At 42.2% G+C, this 20,404-nt stretch overlaps 1 protein-coding gene across 2 annotated transcripts in view; it reads right to left on the bottom strand.

Moving 5' to 3' along the window:
• Positions 1-248: 248 nt before the first annotated feature.
• LOC139565803 (synapsin-3-like) overlaps positions 249-20,404 on the bottom strand; it is a 128,107-nt gene continuing 107,951 nt past the window's right edge. The window contains exons 8-14 of one of the 2 annotated variants that reach the window (XM_071386383.1): positions 20,147-20,289; positions 19,173-19,247; positions 18,715-18,817; positions 4,748-4,879; positions 4,529-4,559; positions 4,210-4,372; positions 249-2,990 (exon numbers count right to left, since the gene is read on the bottom strand). In XM_071386383.1, coding sequence (XP_071242484.1) covers positions 2,867-2,990; positions 4,210-4,372; positions 4,529-4,559; positions 4,748-4,879; positions 18,715-18,817; positions 19,173-19,247; positions 20,147-20,289 — 771 coding nt within the window. In that variant the 3' untranslated portion in view covers positions 249-2,866. The remainder of the gene's footprint in view (positions 2,991-4,209; positions 4,373-4,528; positions 4,560-4,747; positions 4,880-18,714; positions 18,818-19,172; positions 19,248-20,146; positions 20,290-20,404) is intronic. The other variant, XM_071386384.1, reaches the window with a different exon arrangement.

Here is a 20,404-nt window from a genome sequence, read left to right as displayed (position 1 = left end):
GGAAAGTGGCAATAATTCCAATGTTGTCATGAATTGCTTTGTGGGCACTCACCTTGTAAATCCTCTGTGTTCTATGAGTTTCACATCCTGAAGATCACGTGTCAGGGTAATTCTTATGACAAAGACAATGGGGACATGATGCTATGCATTCTACACTACCTGAGATGGAGAAGGGGTTTATAATCATCGCTACCCAGCACTGTACGCTGCTTCGTCAATACGAAAAATAAAAGACTTACCACTGTAAGTGTAATAAAATATGTCACTTTTAATAAAAACTGAACAAAATAACAAAACAATGTTAAAATGGCTTGCATTAATAACACGAACACACATTATGCATCACACACTTCATACATTATAAGCAGCCGGACAACAGCAATTATTTACATGACATTGTTACACCAGAGGCACACCAGGGGTCAGTTTTCATGCCACACTTATATCAATAATACACAGGGGGGCACACAATGCCTTCCAGCAGACGCTCATCATAAGAGGACACGGGACAGTAAGTTCTGTTAGATAGGAAATAAGAGAGGAGGACGGCTAGTCAACGGTGGTGTAGATGACTTCTGAGCATCTGTTGAATGGCATTGGGCACACTTTAAGAAACACACATCTTTTAAGGGCTATTGCCGTTAATTCTTCATTGCAATGACATGTAAATGTAACTCATGATAGGAAAACCACGTCATATTCATTTAGTTATTGACCGTAGATAACAGACTCATCTATGGGTGTATTGCCTTTTACTAACAGAGAATAACTACTTGAGAGACAGCACAGTACATCAAATTTACTGTATGAATGTTAGGATTAAAATTGTAGGATTACATGCAGACATACAGATTAGGTCAAATGAAAGCCATTCCCTTTTTTTGTCTTAATTTCACCCACTTCAGAGTATTAGTGGTAACCACTACTAGCATCACAGCTTGCTGGAATTGAGGTAGTTACTAGATGACCTCATCACCACTCAATTCTGAATTTCTTCAGTGCTTATTTAACATTATTTGCTTACTGAAATTGTCAATTAACAAATGAGTAAATAAATCACTATGGAGGTGTGGTATTCACAAGTTTACAGCATTATACCATGTACACTAAGTCAACACTAGTAGAAGCAAAATGATTGAATTCTTAGAAGCACAACTAACACTCACAGTGATAACGAGTAAACATTTTGATTTATCAACATCATGGCCATATTGTAAAAAAAAAGTTAAAAAAAAAAGATTTTCAGTAAATCATAGTTTTTTTATGGCTTTTCATAGTATTCAGTACTTTGAATTGTAGAAGCATTTCACATTTAACAGACAAAATAATTCAAACACACAGGTTTTAAAATACAAACACATAATTTGGTCCATTTTGATAATAATACCTTACTATGAGGTATTATTAGGACAATAAATACAGTTTCAGGATAATAAATACAGTTTGAAAGTGAAAAGACAATCTTAATAACTGTTAAATGTATTTAAATCAAGTTGGAGAGCAAGATTAATTTCACCCATATTGCTGATAGTGCGACTTGAAGTGCAATTACTACAAATAAAGTATGGGGACAACATTCAATTCAAATAGAATTGTCATTTTTCATACCAGTCAAAAATTATACCGTAAACAGAAAATCAATTTGGGCGCAGAGACTTAAAATGTTTGCACTTAAAGTCAAAAGAATAAACTAGCCAGTCATGTGATTAGTCTGTCCTTCTCTATTTTAATGAGATGGGGGGGGAATAATATGGACACTCAGCTAACATCAGATAGTATCGTTACCGTAGATATAATCTGTGCATATGTGTTAGCTGATTATTAGGTTACAAGACGACTTTGTCATTTCCTGAAGTGGATGCAAGCTATAGACAGATAAACACATTGCAAATCATGTCTATTCTTAGGTCGACAACGCTTCAAAAGTCAAAACCCAAGGATCAAAAGTAAACGTAATTCTCCCAGGACTATTTTCAACCTTACAGTGTGTACAGAATTAAAGGTAACTGATCGTATAACCATTGAAGCAAAGATTTCAGAACTTCTTCTCTGTGTACATATTTTCACCTTTCAATACACAGCAAGGGAATAGTAGTGAGTCAAATGCCCAATATTTAAAACATAGTTCATAGCGCTATTTACATTGGATAGTTCATAAAGCTTAGAACTTAGGGAAGAATTGTCTGTGATGGAAGACTTAAGATAATATTTCCGCCTCGTAAAATTGCAAATTGACAGGTAAAGTATATAGCCTAAACTATTTTGACCTAATACAAGGAATTTTAATCAAAAATTACTTTGATAATCAAAGGCCAAAGCAAAATCAGAAGTTATTATATAGTAACTAAATCAGCCAATCAATATGTCTGGGTCTACAAGACATGGCAATAGTATTTCTGTAATGAGACTGGCAAGATGCTAAGCATTGCTGGTGAACCTAGCTCATACACTATTATGGGTCATTTCTAAATACTGTAATATATCCTTTATCTTCCAAAGTATATCAACATCCTTGAAGTTGATAAACACATTATGACCAAAACAAAAGAATGAATCAGATGATGAACATTTGATGAAATGACAAACAGAATTGCAAACTGACATCTGAACTACACCAACCAAGCAGTACAAGATGAACTATAACCCGATTTAGTCTTTTTTTTATTTGACGGATGATTCTGAGAGGTGGATGCTCTCTACCTGCCATTTATGGATAAGAACAGGAAGTAGGAAGTGGTGGACAGGAAGCTTCTGCTCTGTGGGTTGACTGAGCGCGCTCTGTAACAGGTTGGTATCTTGGAGCTCTTCTGGAGGCCGATGGCTAATGGCTGATAGGAGGCGGATGGATATGAGGAGTCTGTTGAGGTTAGTCGGAGAAGAGGCTGGCGAAGGACTGCCGCAGGCTGCGGATGGTCTCTGCCTTGGCCTCGTCGTCCGTGGCGTTCCCTTTCAGGGTCTCAGTGAAGGTGTTGGTGAGCGACTGGGATTTGCTGCAAGGCGCGAAAGTGAGAGTGAGGCTGAGGCTTGAGGGGCATGCAACATGGAGACGGTGGATGTATGTGCGTGTATGCTTGCGTGCATTCATGTGTGAAGAGGGCCGAGGGAATCATATTCTGCCAACTTTGCTACTGCAGTTTGATCAACAGAGGCTGGCCAACAGCACACACAACAGGGAATAAACTAGTGCACTTTGCTCTCTAAGGCCAACAAGATTTGAACAAAGGAGCTTAATCTTAGAAGACACATGTTCATGTTTATTATAGCAAAGCCAACGACTGTCAGCTTGGACAGAAATACAGTCAAACTAGTTGTGTATCCGAGCCAGGAGGTAAACTGGGCAATGGTTGTGGAGAAATCTAGTTGTAAATTGCCCAACCGACAACCCCTTTGCCATGTACAGCCAATCCACGTTGAACTAGGGAGTTACGAGAGAATCAAAACTCAAGAGGTAGTTTCACTTTTATCACATATTATCTGAAGGGGTGGCTGGAGCTGAGCATCCTGTAAATGCAGGCCATTTATTAACAGCCGTTAAACAGGAACAAATGTGGGCATGTCAGAGATTATAATAGAGTATTTCTGTAAACAGGAAGTGTCGAGCTACAGGAGCGGTAAAATCTCTATACAATGTCTCCATCTAGCAGCCGTTTGTGGCATCTGCACAGATCTGCTCCAAGTAGATATATTCCTAGTTTTACCCAGAAAGTAAAGATTTTAATGAAAAGACGAAGTTTAAGGTTTTCACAGAACTTTTACTAGAGATCTTGTACTTAGCACAGTAGAGTTCTTTACAATTCTAATTAAGCAATAAGGCCCGAGGAGGTGTGGTATATGGCCAACATATGAAATTCTAAACTGGGTGGTTTGAGCCCTGAATGCTGATTGGCTCGTATACCACGGGTATGACAAAATATGTATTTTTACTGTTCTAAGTATGTTGGTAACCAGTTTATAAAAGCAATAAGGCACCCTGGGGATTTGTTGTATATGGCCAACATACCATGGCTAAGGGATGTATCCAGGCACTCCGCGTTGAGTCATGCTTAAGAACAGCCCTCAGCCGTGGTATATTGGCCATATACCACACCCCCTCATGCCTTATTGCTTAATTATATTCTTCTGTTAAGTTAATATTAGTATTACACACCCATGTTAACATCAGCTATGACCATGGAGATGAGATTTAAGGCATTTGACGCGTTGACTTACTTCAGTTGAGGAGGTTGTTTCTGGGAGCCGGGGTCGGTGGCGACGGGAGGTGGGATGGGTCCGGGCTGGAAGGCCTGGCTGGGAGAGGTGTTAGCTGAGCGGGCTCGCTGAGGAGAACCCTGGGCTGACTGGGAGGGAGAACTAGAGCCAGAGCGATGCCCACCTGCAGAGCAAACACAGACTCGTGTTTCGTCTCAGAGACTCAAGGCACCACTATGTGTATTTCTCAACACTATCATAATATTCATATTCACCACAACAGCAATCAAATGTTGTAGCAATCAAACTGGTGATAAGATGTCGATGGAGGTCTCTTTACCTTGGGCCCTTCTTGGCTGGGTCGTCTGTGGCTGTGAAATGAAAAGCATTGAAAATGGACAGTAATAGTGCATGATGCATGGTTGGTTTGATATACTCTCTACACAAGGGCTTATTTGAAGCAATTCTTCATTTACTTTTGCGATCAAATCTAGATAATAAATTCAAATGCAAATCCATAATAGTGTTACACTCTGGAGAGGAGGTGAAAGAGATTTACCTTCACAGCGCTGGGCTGTGGTGTGTTGATCCCGAGCAGCACGCTGCACATCTTATTGATCACTAGATCAGTGATCAGCTGCCTGTCCTCCTCCACGTGCTCACCAATCAGAGGCATGGAACTGTCCATCACCTAGATGACACAGGAGAGGTACACCAATCAGTGTGAAGAACAACAACACGGACCGTATTGGCAGGGATTCTAGACTGAGTCAATGCAAGTAAATGGGAAATTCACTGTAAATCCATTCAACGTGATTGACTTCATTCTTGCCACTAGAGAGCAGTATTGGACATCTTATTTGAGCAGCTATGCCTGATGAAGATGATGGTGAGGGGGTGAAATTCACTGCAGTTTTGATGTTAGAGCACAGTGACTGCTGATATGTGTATATGTGTATACTATAGTGTATACTATACTATAGTACTATAGGCATAAACATGAGAAATGTGACTTATTGATGTGACATATTATTACATCAAAATATTACGGTCATTATTTCAGTACATTTAGTACTTATTTCATAACTTATGGGTGGACACTGGATGTCAGGCCATGGCACGGCCACATAGATAATTGACTCAACATAAACTTTTCCCACCGTAGCATTTCAACTCACAACACATGTGCTTTGGTTGAAACCATCTCCGCAAAGCATGTGGCTCTCCACCAATCCACCAGCCATGCTGTCCTCTGCATGAGAGGGTCGTGCCAAATGAGAACCAAAACAAACAGAGGAAAGCCTGTCTCACAGGCTGAGGGAGAGAACAGAGGGAACACTGCCAGCAGAATGCATGTGTCATGTCCCCAGAGCGGTATCAGGCCACTGCACGCATTGTGGCCAGAGCACACTGTAAACAGACATAACTCCTTTTATCCATGTGCCCCTTGTACACAGTGTACACAGGCGAGTGTCTGTATGTAGCAATACGTGTGTGTGCGTGCGTGCGTGTGTGTGTGTGTGTCTATGAGTGTCTGTATGTATGTGTGTGCGTGTGTGCAGCTGGGAGAGCTGGGAGATGGGTAGAAGGAAGAGAACTGGGCAGGTGATGTGCCTGGCAGTGTGGCCCCTTAGTTATAACTAGTGGTGTAAAGTACTTAAGTAAAAATACTTGAAAGTACTACTTAAGTCGTTTTTTGGGGTATCTGTACTTTATAATTTTTTACATTTTTACTTTTACTTCACTACATTCCTAAAGAAAATGATGTACATTTTACTCCAACCATTTTCCCTGACACCCAAAAGCACTTATGTCTAAGTGTTGGAGCGTGCCCCTGGCTATCTGTAAACAAAAAAAAACAAGAAAATGATAAAGCCTGGTTTGTTTCATTTAAGGAATTTGAAATGATTTATACTGGTCCTTTTACTTTTGATACTTAAGTATATTTAGCAATAATATTTACTTTTGATAATTGAGTATATTTAAAACCAAATACTTCTGGACTTTTACTCAAGTAGTATTTTACTGGGTGACTTTCAGTTTTACTTGAGTCATTTTCTACTAAGGTATCTTTCACTTTTACTCAAGTAGTATTTTACTGGATGACTTTCAGTTTTACTTGAGTCATTTTCTACTAAGGTATCTTTTACTTTTACTCAAGTATGACAATTGAGTCGTTTTTCCACCACTGCTCATAACCATAAGGGGCTGGGACTGAGACGGGGACTCACTGTGCCCTGGAGGACTGGCAGCTGCAGCCGGGACCCACTGCAAGCCAGGAGCCACTTCAAACGTGGTGCAGTGGCAGCCAGAGTACCGGTTACACCCTGGTGATTTATTGGGATATAGACTCATCTAGCAGATGACAAGGCTGCAGTTTGTTGCCCTTTAGTATTAGAACATAGAGGAGAGGTGTTGTTTTTCTCCTCTTTTATTGGGCTGCACAGTGTTCTCTGCTGCTGGTCTGGACACTGTATTCTGGAATGGAAAGATTACGGGTTGGAAATGGTGCACTCTGTACTCGGCCGGGCAATACAGAAACTCCAAAGAGGCTACTGTTGTTTGATTACTTTAGCTAAGTGATTTCTATGATAGTGTGTAATGTTTATGTGAAATGGCAAGTGCCAGATGCATGCCTAAGTATGTGTGCCAAAATTCTCACACAGATGTTGTCGAACTATCCGCGCAAACGATTTCAGTCGAAAACTGCTTGATAATAATAATAATACATATACATACTTATATAGCGCTTTTCAAGGACCCAAAGTCGCTTTACAATTATAGAAATGAAAAAGAAAAACAACAGGAGTCAAATCAAAGCACCAGACTAAACAAAACATGAATAAAGAGAGGGGTGGGCTCAAAGAAGGGAAAGAGTGTAATGAATCAGTGTATGGGTTGGGATTTGGGATTTGGATATGAACCCGGTGTAGGGTAAGGGGGAGGGTAAGGGTTAGGTGCTGCTCAGTATGGTGAAGACAGAAGTGTCTTGGTAGTATATTTCTTTGCTTGTACGGGTGTGTGGAAGGGGGAGCCTTAAGGGTAGGCCTTGTCAAAGAGGTGGGGCTTTAGGAGAGACCGAAAGATAGTAATGGAATCTGAGTCATGGATGGCTGGAGGAAGGGAGTTCCAGAGCCTAGGAACAACCCTGGAGAAGGCCCTGTCACCGAAGTGCTGCCAGGACTTGGTGTGGGTGAGGAGAATTTTGAACCTTATGGAGGGAGCTTGAGTTGATGCTGGAGAGTTGTGAGATGCAGTCATCAAGACGGGAGGAGATGAATGCGCGTATGAGAGTTTCAGCGGCAGGACGGGAGAAGGAAGACCTGACTTTGGCAATGTTGCGGAGGTGGGAGAATGAGGTTTTGACAGTCTGTCTTATGTGGTGGGCAAATGAGAGTTTGGAGTCCAGGATTGCGCCAAGGTTTAGTGCATGGAGGGAGGGAGAGACAGTGGTGTCGTCAATGATGAGGGTGAGGTTGCCAGCTTTGGTGAGGGTGGAGGAGTTGTTTTGTTTTATCACTGTTGAGCTTAAGGAAGTGTTGTTTTTATTGCAGAGAGGCAGGATTCAATGTGGGTCAGAGGTGGGTTGAGGAGGGATTTGGTGCTGAGGTTGATCTGGGTGTCATCGGCATAGCAGTGGAAGTCAAGGTTGAAGTGACAGAGGATCTGACCAAGGGGGAGGATGTAGATGAGGAAGAGTAAGGGACCCAGCACAGAGCCCTGAGGGACACCCTCTATAACTGCAGCTGAGTCTGAAGTGTGGCCATTGAGGGAGATGTAGCGGGTCCGGTTTGTGAGGTATGATTGTAGCCAGTAGAGAGCAGTGCCCTCAACAAATAATAGCAACATCATATTTAGTGCTGTCAAATTTGAGTATAATGAAGCCTGTTTCTTCGTGATTTTTTTCTGTCCTCAGATATCGAAAGCAATGAAAGCCTGTTTGCAGATGAAGGAAGAGGTCCCAATGAATTTCCCAAGAGATTAAGGTTATATCCTATATGCCATGAGTAATATGTGTAGACCTACCTACAGTGCCTTCGGAAAGTATTCGGACCCCTTGACTTTTTCCACATTTTGTTACGTTACAGCCTTATTCTAAAATAGATTAAATACATGTTTTCCTCATAATCTACACACATTAACCCATAATGACTAAGTGAAAACAGTTATTTAGATTTTTTTTGCAACTGTATTAAAAATAAAACACAGATACCTTATTTACATAAGTATTCAGACACTTTGCTATGAGACTTGTAATTGAGCTCAGGTGCATCCTGTTTCCATTGATCATCCTTGAGATGTTTCTACAACTTCATTGGAGTCCCCCTGTGGTAAATTCAATTGATTGGATATGATTTGGAAAGGCACACACCTGTCTATATAAGGTCCCACAGTTGACAGTGCATTTCAGAGCAAAACCAAGCCATGAGGTCGAAGGAATTGTTTGTAGAGCTCCGAGACAGGATTGTGTCAAGGCACAGATCTGGGGCAGGGTACCAAAACATTTCTGCAGCATTGAAGGTTCCCAAGAACACAGTGTCTTCCTTGGTCAGGGAGGGGACCAAGAACCCAAACCGATGATCACTCTGACAGAGTTCCAGAGTTCCTCTGTGGAGATGGGAGAACCTTCCAGAAGGACAACCATCTCCGCAGCAACTCCACCAATCAGGCCTTTATGGTAGAGTGGCCAGACGGAGGCCACTCCTCAGTAAAAGGCACATGACAGCCCGCTTGGTGTTTGCCAAAAGGCACCTAAAGGACTCTCAGACCATGAGAAACAAGATTCTCTGGTCTGATGAAACCAAGATTGAACAAAGTACTGAGTATAGGGTCTGAATACTTACGTAAATGTGATATTTCCATTTTTAAAACAATTACATTTTTTTTGCTTTGTCATTATGGGGTATTGTGTGTAGATTGATGAGGGAAAAAAACTATTTAATAGATTTTAGAATGTAACAGGCTGTAACAAAATGTGGAAAAAGTCAAGCGGTCTGAATACTTTCCGAAGGCACTGTATGTTAACAAATGTACACAAAAAATACAGTTAAACATCACACAGTGTATAAACCTATTACAATCGGATCAGACCAACCCTGCTGTAGGTCTACTGGGTGTGCAGGGTTCCGTTTCAGTCAAATAGTCTGGGTAGCCATTTGATTAGGTGTTCAGGAGTCTTATGGCTTGGGGGTAGAAGCTGTTTAGAAGCCTTGGACCTAGACTTGGCGCCGCTTGCCGTGCGGTAGCAGAGAGAACAGTCTATGACTGGGGTGGCTGGAGTCTTTGACAATTTTCATGGCCTTCCTCTGACACTGCCTAGTATAGAGGTCCTGGATGGCAGGAAGCTTGGCCCCAGTGATGTACTGGGCCGTTCGCACTACCCTCTGTAGTGCCTTGCGGTCGGAGGCTGAGCAGTTGCCATACCAGGCAGTGATGCAACCAGTCAGGATGCTCTCGATGGTGCAGCTGTAGAACCTTTTGAGGATCTGAGGACCCATGCCAAATCTTTTCAGTCTTCTGGGGGGGAATAGGTTTTGTCGTTCCCTCTTCACGACTATCTTGGTGTGCTTGGACCATGTTAGTTTGTTGGTGATGTGGACACCAAGGAACTTGAAGCTCTCAACCTGCTCCACTGCAGCCCCGTCGATGACAGTGTTCGGTCCTCTTTTTCCTGTAGTCCACAATCATCTCCTTTGTCTTGATCACGTTAAGGGAGAGGTTGTTGTCCTGGCACCACACGGCCAGGTTTCTGACCTCCTCCCTATAGGCTGTCTCATCGTTGTCGGTGATCACTGTTGTGGTGTCATCGGCAAACTTTGCTGGTTTTGGAGTCGCGCCTGGCTATGCAGTCATGAGTGAACAGGGAGTACAGGAGGGGACTAAGCACGCACCCCTGAAGGGCCCCTGTGTTGAGGATCAGCGAGGCGGATGTGTTGTTACCTAACCTTACCACCTGGGGGCGGCCCGTCAGGAAGTCCAGGATCCAGTTGCAGAGGGAGGTGTTTAGTCCCATGGTCCTTAGCTTAGTGATGAGCTTTGAGGGCACTATGGTGTTGAACGCTGAGCTGTAGTCAATTAATAGCATTCTCACATAGGTGTTCCTTTTGTCCAGGTGGGAAAAGGGCAGTGTGGAGTGCAATAGAGATTGCATCATCTGTAGATCTTTTGGGGCGGTATGCATATTGGAGTGGGTCTAGGGTTTCTGGGATAATGATGTTGATGTGAGCCATGACCAGCCTTACAAAGCACTTCATGGCTACAGACGTGAGTGCTACGGGTCGGTAATCATTTAGGCAGGTTATCTTAGTGTTTTTGAGCACAAGCACTATGGTGGTCTGCTTAAAACATGTTGGTATTACAGACTCAGACAGGGAGAGGTTGAAAATGTCAGTGAAGACACTTGCCAGTTGGTCAGCGCATGCTCGCAGTACACGCACTGGCAATCCGTCTGGCCCTACGATCTTAACCGCTAGCCTACCTGCCACGGTGTGGTATTTTAATTGTTTTAATTGTTAAAATATAATTTGAAATGAACTAGTGTTTATGTTGATTAATCACATATCACAATGCAGCAATAAAGAGGGGAAGGGGTTCTGTCTCTAGTGGGTCTATGTTTCTGTGTTGTGTTCTCAAATGAACATTTCCTTTGTGTCGAGTTGTAAGATCTCCAATCTGTTATATTTGATTGTCGCTCTCTCTCAGTATATCAGCTATGTGAATCCGTTTCGCAGCTTATCATATGTCATGCATCTCCAAAATGTTTTGTTACCAGTGCTTGTTTTGTTGAATTTCTTTGTCCTCACAACTGTTGCTCCTACGAAACTAATCTGGAGCTCCGCCCAAGCAAGGTATTTGATCGGTTTGATGTGTTGCGAGGTATCACTGATTTACACCGGGTTCCAACCCCTCTTGAGCAGATTTCTGCCATGGAACTTCACTTCTTACACTCAAAAAGGCAGCGAATTAGTGGAATGACCCACATGTTGAGATCAGTACCAGTGGATTCTATATGAAGCGAATGTAAACACCCATTACTTTTCATTAATGGGAGGTGTCACCATTTTTTTTATTTCACCTTTATTTAACCAGGTAGGCCAGTTGAGAACAAGTTCTCATTTACAACTGCGACCTGGCACCATGTGTAATGTCTGTCTGGAACACAAACAGCAATATTGCTATGTTCCCATTCACACTAATTAAATGCCACCAAGTCGAGGGGTGTGTGTAATTTGGTGGTTGCTTATAAAACGTGTGCTTTTTACATATCCCAACACCCCCTGAGACACCCTCGGAGAGTGGGGTCACAGCCAAGGTCTGCCATTATCAACAGCGACCCTGGAGACGTTAGGGTTCAGTGCCTTGCTCAAGGGCACAGACAGATTTTTCACCTCGTCGCCTCTGGAATTCAAACTAACGACCTTTCAGTTACTGGCAAAACGCTCTAACCGCTAGGCTACCTGCCGCCACAGTGTGTGTGTGTGTGTGTGTCTGTGTGTGTAGAACTCTCCTTGTCACAGAACATTGTTACGTGACTGTGTCACTGCTGCGATCCCTGTCTGTCTCAGACCTCTAAGACCCCGTGGGCCGTTCAAATAAGAATGCAGTGTGTCACACACACATTGGTTATAAGCCCTTCCCACAATGGGAAGAGAGAAAGAGGATGACAGATGGGTAGGTGGGAGGCTGGCCTCCACCCTAGAAACATCAGGCTAAGAGAGCAAGCTAAATATGGACATCTCAGAGTACCGGGCCGAGAGGTCATTTTACATCTAACTGCCCATGAGGGGATTGCACATAAACAAACCACATTGGAGGGTGATGTGTGTGTGTGTGATCTGAGATGACGATGCAGATCGGAAATACCCTTCTTAAGCGTTTTGAAAACTGTTTATGTGAATGAGTATAAAGCTAAAACATTTTGCGGTCTCATCAGTAATCTCTCAAGGTTAAAGGTCAGTCAAAGCAAAACTGGTTTCGGTTCCTGTACGAGAACATTCCTGTTGTTTTAAGATAAACCCATTATGAAGTGTTTATCTCATTTTAACTAACATTTATGAGTGTTCCTAACTTCCATTGCTGTATTAGTACATGGTAATGTGTTGAGAGGAAAAGCACAGAGGAGTCCATTGTTTGCTTGTCCTTAATTTCCTCCTTTCAGTGGTACAGTGAGTTTAATGACTTATATTTAATAAGGACCGTTGAAGAATGCCAGAAAATGTGTTTTTGAACAAATTTATACTGTGGTAGATACATAAATACAATAGCCTATAGTATACCATATCACAAACAGGTTAGCACCGAAATGATGTCTAATCACCCTCTGCAACTGGAAAAGTCTAATGATTTATGGAATGCAACCAAGAAAAGTAGGTTAAATTGGCATAGTAAATCAATTCTGTTGTGTTTTCCATGAGATCAAAAGTATAGGTAACACCTGCTATATGAAATAAATTAACACTGGGAACAGAACTATTCATCAAAAACAATGGCTTACAAATGGGTTCAGCTTGGCCTGCTGCACCAGGGACAGTTACTCACAACAGCTGGCAGTTGCACTGTAAATCAACTGTGCAGGTGTGCAGCAAACACACACACACACACACACACACACACACACACACACACACACACACACACACACACACACACACACACACACACACACACACACACACACACACACAAACAGGTGCGAGCTAGCACACATAAGCATGCATATGCACACACGCACACAAACAGACACGTGCGCACGAGCACGCACACACATGCGCGCGCACACACGCACCCCTCTGAATTGTCTCGATTGTCCAATCCACACACACTCTCACACAACCAGCTCTTTCCTCTTCCTCCTATCCCACCCCTTCCTCTTCCCACCGGTCGGTCCATAAACTGCCCTGTGAGAGGAGATAAACCAGGCTTGTCTGGAGGAAACGAGACGCTGGGCGGGTTGTGAGAGATGGGGCTACCTAAGCACTGAGACGGCTGCACTACGTCATGTTTTTACCAGTCCCAATACAGTACGTCAGGTCACGGCCATGCACGTATCTCGGTCTGCCGAAGCTTCTGTGTGTATGTCTGCCTGTTTCTTCGCTTGTCCAATAACGTCAGGTTAGGGCAATGCAGTTATCTCTGTGTATTGTGCGTGGTTGTAGCTATAGGCCTTGACTGGAGTCAATGTGAGCTAAGTGGAACAACAGGAAGTGCCTGGTCGGTGTAACGGTGTATCTGCTCCTTTTAAACAGATGTGTTCTACAGCAACAAGTGCTCACCATGCCGTGCTGCCCAGCAGCCCAAAGTAAACCCGGCCAGAGGTTGTTATTGGGTGTGATAATGTCTGTCGCACAAAGACACTTATTGTACCACTCTCATTGGGTGGTTCTCAAGAACTGAAAAAGTGTTGGTCTCCACTTTCTGGAGGACCGAGTTTCGAAATCAGTGGAATGCAAGGTGGAAGCAGTGTATGATAGCTAAGGCGATGGAGAAAATGATGGCGTTTGATTGCAAATATGCAGAGGGAGTTGAAAAGAGAACACACAGAAGGCTGTTGAATAGAATACCTGTCTCCGGATTACATCTTCAAACTAAGGGCAACCATGGCAGAGAGGGAGAAGTCTTCATCCATATATACAGGTAAGAGAGTCTAGCTAGCTACATTTTCAGACCATCTGTATCCTGTGCATGTGACAAATAAACTTTGATTCTATTTGATATAGTCTGTGTTTACCAGGGACGGTAATATGAAGAACAACATGACCTGCACCAAAGTCAATTTGGGATATAACGTTAGGCCAACGAGACATTGTCCAAGTTCTAAAATTCTCTGGTAGAATGCCCTGCTTTCGTTTTGTCACACTCACAACCGTAAGCTATTATCTGTAATTAGCTCTCCATTAACTTGTAAATAATGATCTTGTTGTGAGTTTCTTTTCCTGTAATAATGAATATAAAATTAGCTAAAGTTAAGACGTTGTCAGCTATTTGATATGACATTATTTTAACAGGCTAGCTAGCTAACTTAACATTAGCTAGCTAGCTAACAAGCTAGAAACTAACCAAAACATTGTTTAGAAAGTTGCTTTTGGTTGCCTGATTTGCTGGATTGACAAATACTAAATACATTTTTAAACAGATGGGTTTATTGGTGTTAAAATACACCAGTTATGCTATTTTGGACCACCAGGCTGCTGATGTCATGCAAACTGTCGTTTTTGTGTTTATACTTTTTCATAACGACAACGACAAGTTTGATGTCGGACGACAGTAGAATGTTCATGATGTCACTGCGACAACTGTCTACAGACATGTCGATAGACGTAGTATAAACGTAGTATAAAAATACATTTAGTCTTGGCAACTTTGATTGTTTAGTACACTACCATACTCACTCTGTTTAGCACATGGCCTCACATGTGAATCCTTAAAGAGATGGGTGGGGCTATGGCTTAAGAGGGTGTGTACGATGCTGAATGGCTATAAACAAAGAAGAGCTCTCCAGTAGAAGTCCCAAAAATATTCAAGGGCTATTTTCACAAAAGTGGGGTAGCAAGTGTATCAACTTTCAAAGCAGAATTACTTTCCCATTGTTCCTCAACTGTAGTGTATGATAAACCTTTGAACTTTTTCACATTTTGTTGCGTTACAAAGTGGAATTGAAATAGATTTAAATGTAAATGTTGTAAAAAATTAAATAACTAAAATAGTAATTGCATAAGTATTCACCTCCTTTGTCTAGGCAAGCCTAAATTAGTGCAGAAGTGAAATTTGGCTTAACAAATCACATAATAAGTTATATGGACTCAAACTGTGTAAAATCATTTTTTAATGACTACCCCTTCCTCTGTCCTCCATACAGTACATAGAACATTTGTAAGTTCCCTCAGTCAAGTATTGAATTTCAAGCACAGATTCAACTACAAAGACCAGGGAGCTTTTTGAAAGCCTCATAAAGAAGGGCAGTGATTGGTAGATTGGTACCAATAACAAATAAGACACACACAGACATCAAAGATGCAGTCGTCCTTCTGAACCGAGCTGCAGGAAGGAAACTGCTAAGGGATGTCACCATGAGGCCATTGACTGAGTATGGATCAACAACATTGTAATGACTCCACAATAAGGTGAAAAGAACAATACAAATATACTGAATAAAAATGTTGGAAAAATATTCCAAAACATGCGTATGTACAGTGAGGGAAAAAAGTATTTGATCCCCTGCTGATTTTGTACGTTTGCCCACTGACAAAGAAATTATCAGTCTATAATTTTAATGGTAGGTTTATTTGAACAGTGAGAGACAGAATAACAACAAAAATATCCAGAAAAATGCATGTCAAAAATGTTATAAATTGATTTGCATTTTAATGAGGGAAATAAGTATTTGACCCCTTCTCAATCAAAAAGATTTCTGGCTCCCAGGTGTCTTTCATACAGGTAAGGAACGGAGATTAGGAGCACACTCTTAAAGGGAGTGCTCCTAATCTCAGTTTCTTACCTGTATAAAAGATACCTGTCCACAGAAGCAATCAATCAATCAGATTCCAAACTCTCCACCATGGCCAAGACCAAAGAGCTCTCCAAGGATGTCAGGGAAAAGATTGTAGACCTACACAAGGCTGGAATGGGCTACAAGACCATCGCCAAGCAGCTTGGTGAGAAGGTGACAACAGTTTCTGTGATTATTCGCAAATGGAAGAAACACAAAAGAACTGTCAATCTCCCTCAGCCTGGGGCTCCATGCAAGATCTCACCTCGTGGAGTTGCAATGATCATGAGAACGGTGAGGAATCAGCCCAGAACTACACAGGAGGATCTTGTCAATGATCTCAAGGCAGCTGGGACCATAGTCATCAAGAAAACAATTGGTAACACACTATGCCGTGAAGGACTGAAATCCTGCAGCGCCCGCAAGGTCCCCCTGCTCAAGAAAGCACATATACATGCCCGTCTGAAGTTTGCCAATGAACATCTGAATGATTCAGAGGACAACTGGGTGAACGTGTTGTGGTCAGATGAGACCAAAATTGAGTTCTTTGGCATCAATCCAACTTGCCGTGTTTGGAGGAGGAGGAATGCTGCCTATGACCCCAAGAAACCATCCCCACCGTCAAACATGGAGGTGGAAACATTATGCTTTGGGGGTGTTTTCCTGCTAAAGGGACAGGACAACTTCACCGCATCAAAGGGACGATGGACGGGGCCATGTACCGTCAAATCTTGGGTGAAAACCTCCTTCCCTCAGCCAGGGTATTGAAAATGGGTCGTGGATGGGTATTCCAGCATGACAATGACCCAAAACATACGGCCAAGGCAACAAAGGAGTGGCTCAAGAAGAAGCACATTAAGGTCCTGGAGTGGCCTAGCCAGTCTCCAGACCTTAATCCCATAGAAAATCTGTGGAGGGAGCTGAAGGTTCGAGTTGCCAAACGTCAGCCTCGAAACCTTAATGACTTGAAGAAGATCTGCAAAGAGGAGTGGGACAAAATCCCTCCTGAGATGTGTGCAAACCTGGTGGCCAACTACAAGAAACGTCTGACCTCTGTGATTGCCAACAAGGGTTTTGCCACCAAGTACTAAGTCATGTTTTGCAGAGGGGTCAAATACTTATTTCCCTCATTAAAATGCAAATCAATTCATAACATTTTTGACATGCGTTTTTCTGGATTTTTTTGTTGATATTCTGTCTCTCACTGTTCAAATAAACCTACCATTAAAATTATAGACTGATCATTTCTTTGTCAGTGGGCAAACGTACAAAATCAGCAGGGGATCAAATACTTTTTTCCCTCACTGTATAGGGGCGGCAGGTAGCCTAGTGGTTAGAGCGTCGGACTAGTAAATCTGTCGTTCTGCCCCTGAACAAGGCAGGTAACCCACTGTTCCTAGGCCGTCATAGAAAATAAGAATTTGTTCTTAACTGACTAGTTAAATAAAGGTAAAATAAAATAAAAGTATGCAACAAGGCACTAAAGTAATACTGCAGAAAAACACGGTAAAGGAATGCACTTTTTGGCCTACAGGAAATGCAAAGCCTTATGTTTGTGGCAAATCCAACACAACACATCACTGAGTAACTGCCTCCTTATTTTCAAGCATGGTGGTGGCTGCATCATGATATGGGTGTACTTGACATCGGCAAAGACTGGGGAGTTTTACAGGATGAAAAGAAACGGGATGGAGCTAAGCACAGGTAAAATCCTAGAGGAAAACCTGCTTCAGTCTGCTTTACACCAGACACTGGGAAAGGAATTCACCTTTCAGCAGGACAATAACCTACAACACAAAGCCAAATCTACACTGGAGTTGCTTACCAAGAAAACAATGAATGTTTCTGAGTGGTCAAGTTACAGTTTTGACTTAAATCTGCCTGAAAATATATGGCAAGACTTGAAAATTGCTGAAGAGCCATGATCCCAAAACACCTTGACAGAGCTTGAAGAATTTTGAAAAGCACAATGCAGTATTGCAATATTGCACAATGCAGGTGTGCAAAGGTCTTATTAAAAAAAGTGTTTCTAACATGTATTGTCTCAGGGGGCGAATATTTATCTAATCAAGGTATATTGGTGTTTTATTTTTCATTCATCTTTTTTTGTATTATGTGTAGATCGTTGACGAAAAATAACAATTAAATCCATTTTAATTGCACATTGTAACACAAAATATGAAGAAACCCAAGGGGGGGGGGTGGACTTTCTTTAGGCACTGTAAGAGTACCACAACTGACTCCAATGATAAGATCTCTGTTTCTCAGTATGTCTGTGTCTATCTAACCCTTGAGTTTCACAGATTTGAATACACACGGTCCTCCCCACAGAATAGAACACTATATTTGATCTCTATGGTCCTCAGTTATCTATGACTTCAGACAGACAGACAGACAGACAGACAGACAGACAGACAGACAGACAGACAGACAGACAGACAGACAGACAGACAGCGTGGGCAGCCGGCTAGCCATGCCTTTTGTATGAATTCAGATCGTTGTGTTTGGTCTAACAGCGTAATCATTCTTTCATTGCTCTGACTCAGACTAATCATGCCTGATCTATCCCGACTGCGCCCTCTTCCTCCACCATCGCCCGCCAAACTCTTGTCTGTCAATGCAATCTATTACTTCATGACGACTTTGAAAACGATATCGCCCACCAGAGAAATCTGATTTACTAAACATATTTCTGGAATTGACATGATCTTTCATCATCATCCATTGTTACTCACGCCCTGTTTAAAGAGCTCATTATAACTCATGCAATTCAAACTGGGTTAGCATACATGTTGAACACCACATGTTGTCTGAACATTCTTCAGAATATTTGATAACTACAATTTACCTCTAGCTGTATGTAGGCTGGCAAATATTATATTAGGAACATATCATGATCACATACAGTGATCATGATATGGGCTGTCTGTTTGAGATATGTCTTGTGTTTGTTTTGTTTTTTACCCCGAACAAGAAGGCCTAGAGATACTGTCTCATTTTCTTATACAGTACTTGCTAAGACATGCTAAGAATCAACTGACCTCGATAATGTAGTCGTTGCCATCTTTTCCGTGGACGGCTTTCACAGCACAGATGTCAAGGCCCCCGAACATCTCGGCACAGGAGTCCACCCACACGCGATATCTGGAACACAGTGACATCCACAACTGTCATTGTCAACTACAAAACAGACCTGGGCAGTGAAAAACAACTTTTGGTAACACTTTACTTAAAGCCTGCAGGTAAAATGCTTTAGATCTTGTTTAACTGTATGACATTTCAGGATATCATTTTCTGTTTGTTTCGTTATATAAATATTTGAAAGGGGGGGGGGTGTCATACATGCACTTTTCACTTGCCTTCTAAACTCTCATCACATTGTCTTGTAATTACTTGTGTGCAAATGAATAAACACAATAACACATCTTTACAGCTTTCAGAATCTCTTATAATAAGGCTTATCTGTTAGGTCTAACCGAGTGTCTATAGGCCAGCTTACCTGTCCGTCATAGCAATCTGTTCCAACATGGCTGAGCCTGTGTTCGCTTTCCAGTTGCCTGAGATGGACGTCCTCCTAGAAAAGGTGAGACCAAATCCAAGAGAAAATCAAGGAAATTAATCAGGCTTTCAGCTATTCTCTGGACCGGAATGGAAAGCAATGGGTCAGCTAGCTTAGTCATTGTGTTTTGTTTTTGTAGTTCAACAGAAGACCCTGAGGGGAAAATGTTATCGTTGAATTCTACACTGATGACGATCGCAATGTACGCCTATATTATGTTTGTGTAACGGTCGATTGGAGACGTGCTTTCATGACTGGTGCCGAGGAAATAAGTTGAGATAAGGAGGTAAATTCCACTCCTTTTAGTGAAGCAATAATTGTTCGGATTGAGAAACATGAAAGTAGAAAGGGCGTAGATTCACACTTTCATTGTTACTGTGCATGCTGTTTTACATTTATTGCAAAGGTCTGTTGTATTCAAGAGGGTGCTGTTGAGCATTTGAAATTGAAGTGGCTGGTTACTCAGAGAAGATTATATTAGTTCAAACTCAGATTGAGACTGTAAGGCTGATCCTGTCACTTCCCTCTGGGAGACAGAATGGAATGCCCGTTCAGGGTGCAACCCTGGTTGTTGTCCCTGGGTAGAGAAGGTGCTGTTGTGTAGGTGAGCCCTGCACGGCTCCACTGACTGGGAAGGGTGTACCATGGGCCAATTCCCACACTCATATTGGTATGCAGGATGGACTATTCTAGGGCTTGTCTCTGTCTCTCTAGCCATCTCTCTATTTCTCTGTCTCTTTTTCTGTTTCCCTTCATCCGTCTCTGTTTCCATGTATATCTCTCCCCCTCTCTCTCTCTGGTAAAGTCATTCACATGCAAGCCATATAGTTTCCTTCTAGTCACATTCATTGCTGACATGTCCAAGTCACAGACAAAACCCAGTGTACACAGCGTAGAGACTACATCATACTTACATGTAGGCTTTGTAGTTGTTGCCGATTTTCTGGATCCTGATGTCGTACTTAGACAGGACGTATGGCTCAGAGGTGGCATAGGTTCTGGCCAGCGCCACCACACTGGTAATATCCTGGAAGTCAAGTTCGTTCTCCACTTTGATCTGAAACAGGAAGACGCTACTAATTAGTTCATCGGCAGGAAGATATGCCTAATTGGTGCCTTGTGATGGTTAATTACCAAACATGCTATAAAAGCGATGAGACAGGAGCTGAAGT

The sequence above is a fragment of the Salvelinus alpinus genome, chromosome 37 (genome assembly GCF_045679555.1).
Source record: "Salvelinus alpinus chromosome 37, SLU_Salpinus.1, whole genome shotgun sequence".
Lineage (NCBI taxonomy): Eukaryota > Metazoa > Chordata > Actinopteri > Salmoniformes > Salmonidae > Salvelinus > Salvelinus alpinus.
The sequence above is the reverse complement of the archived record's forward strand: the minus strand, read 5'-3'. Positions and strand labels throughout refer to the sequence as shown.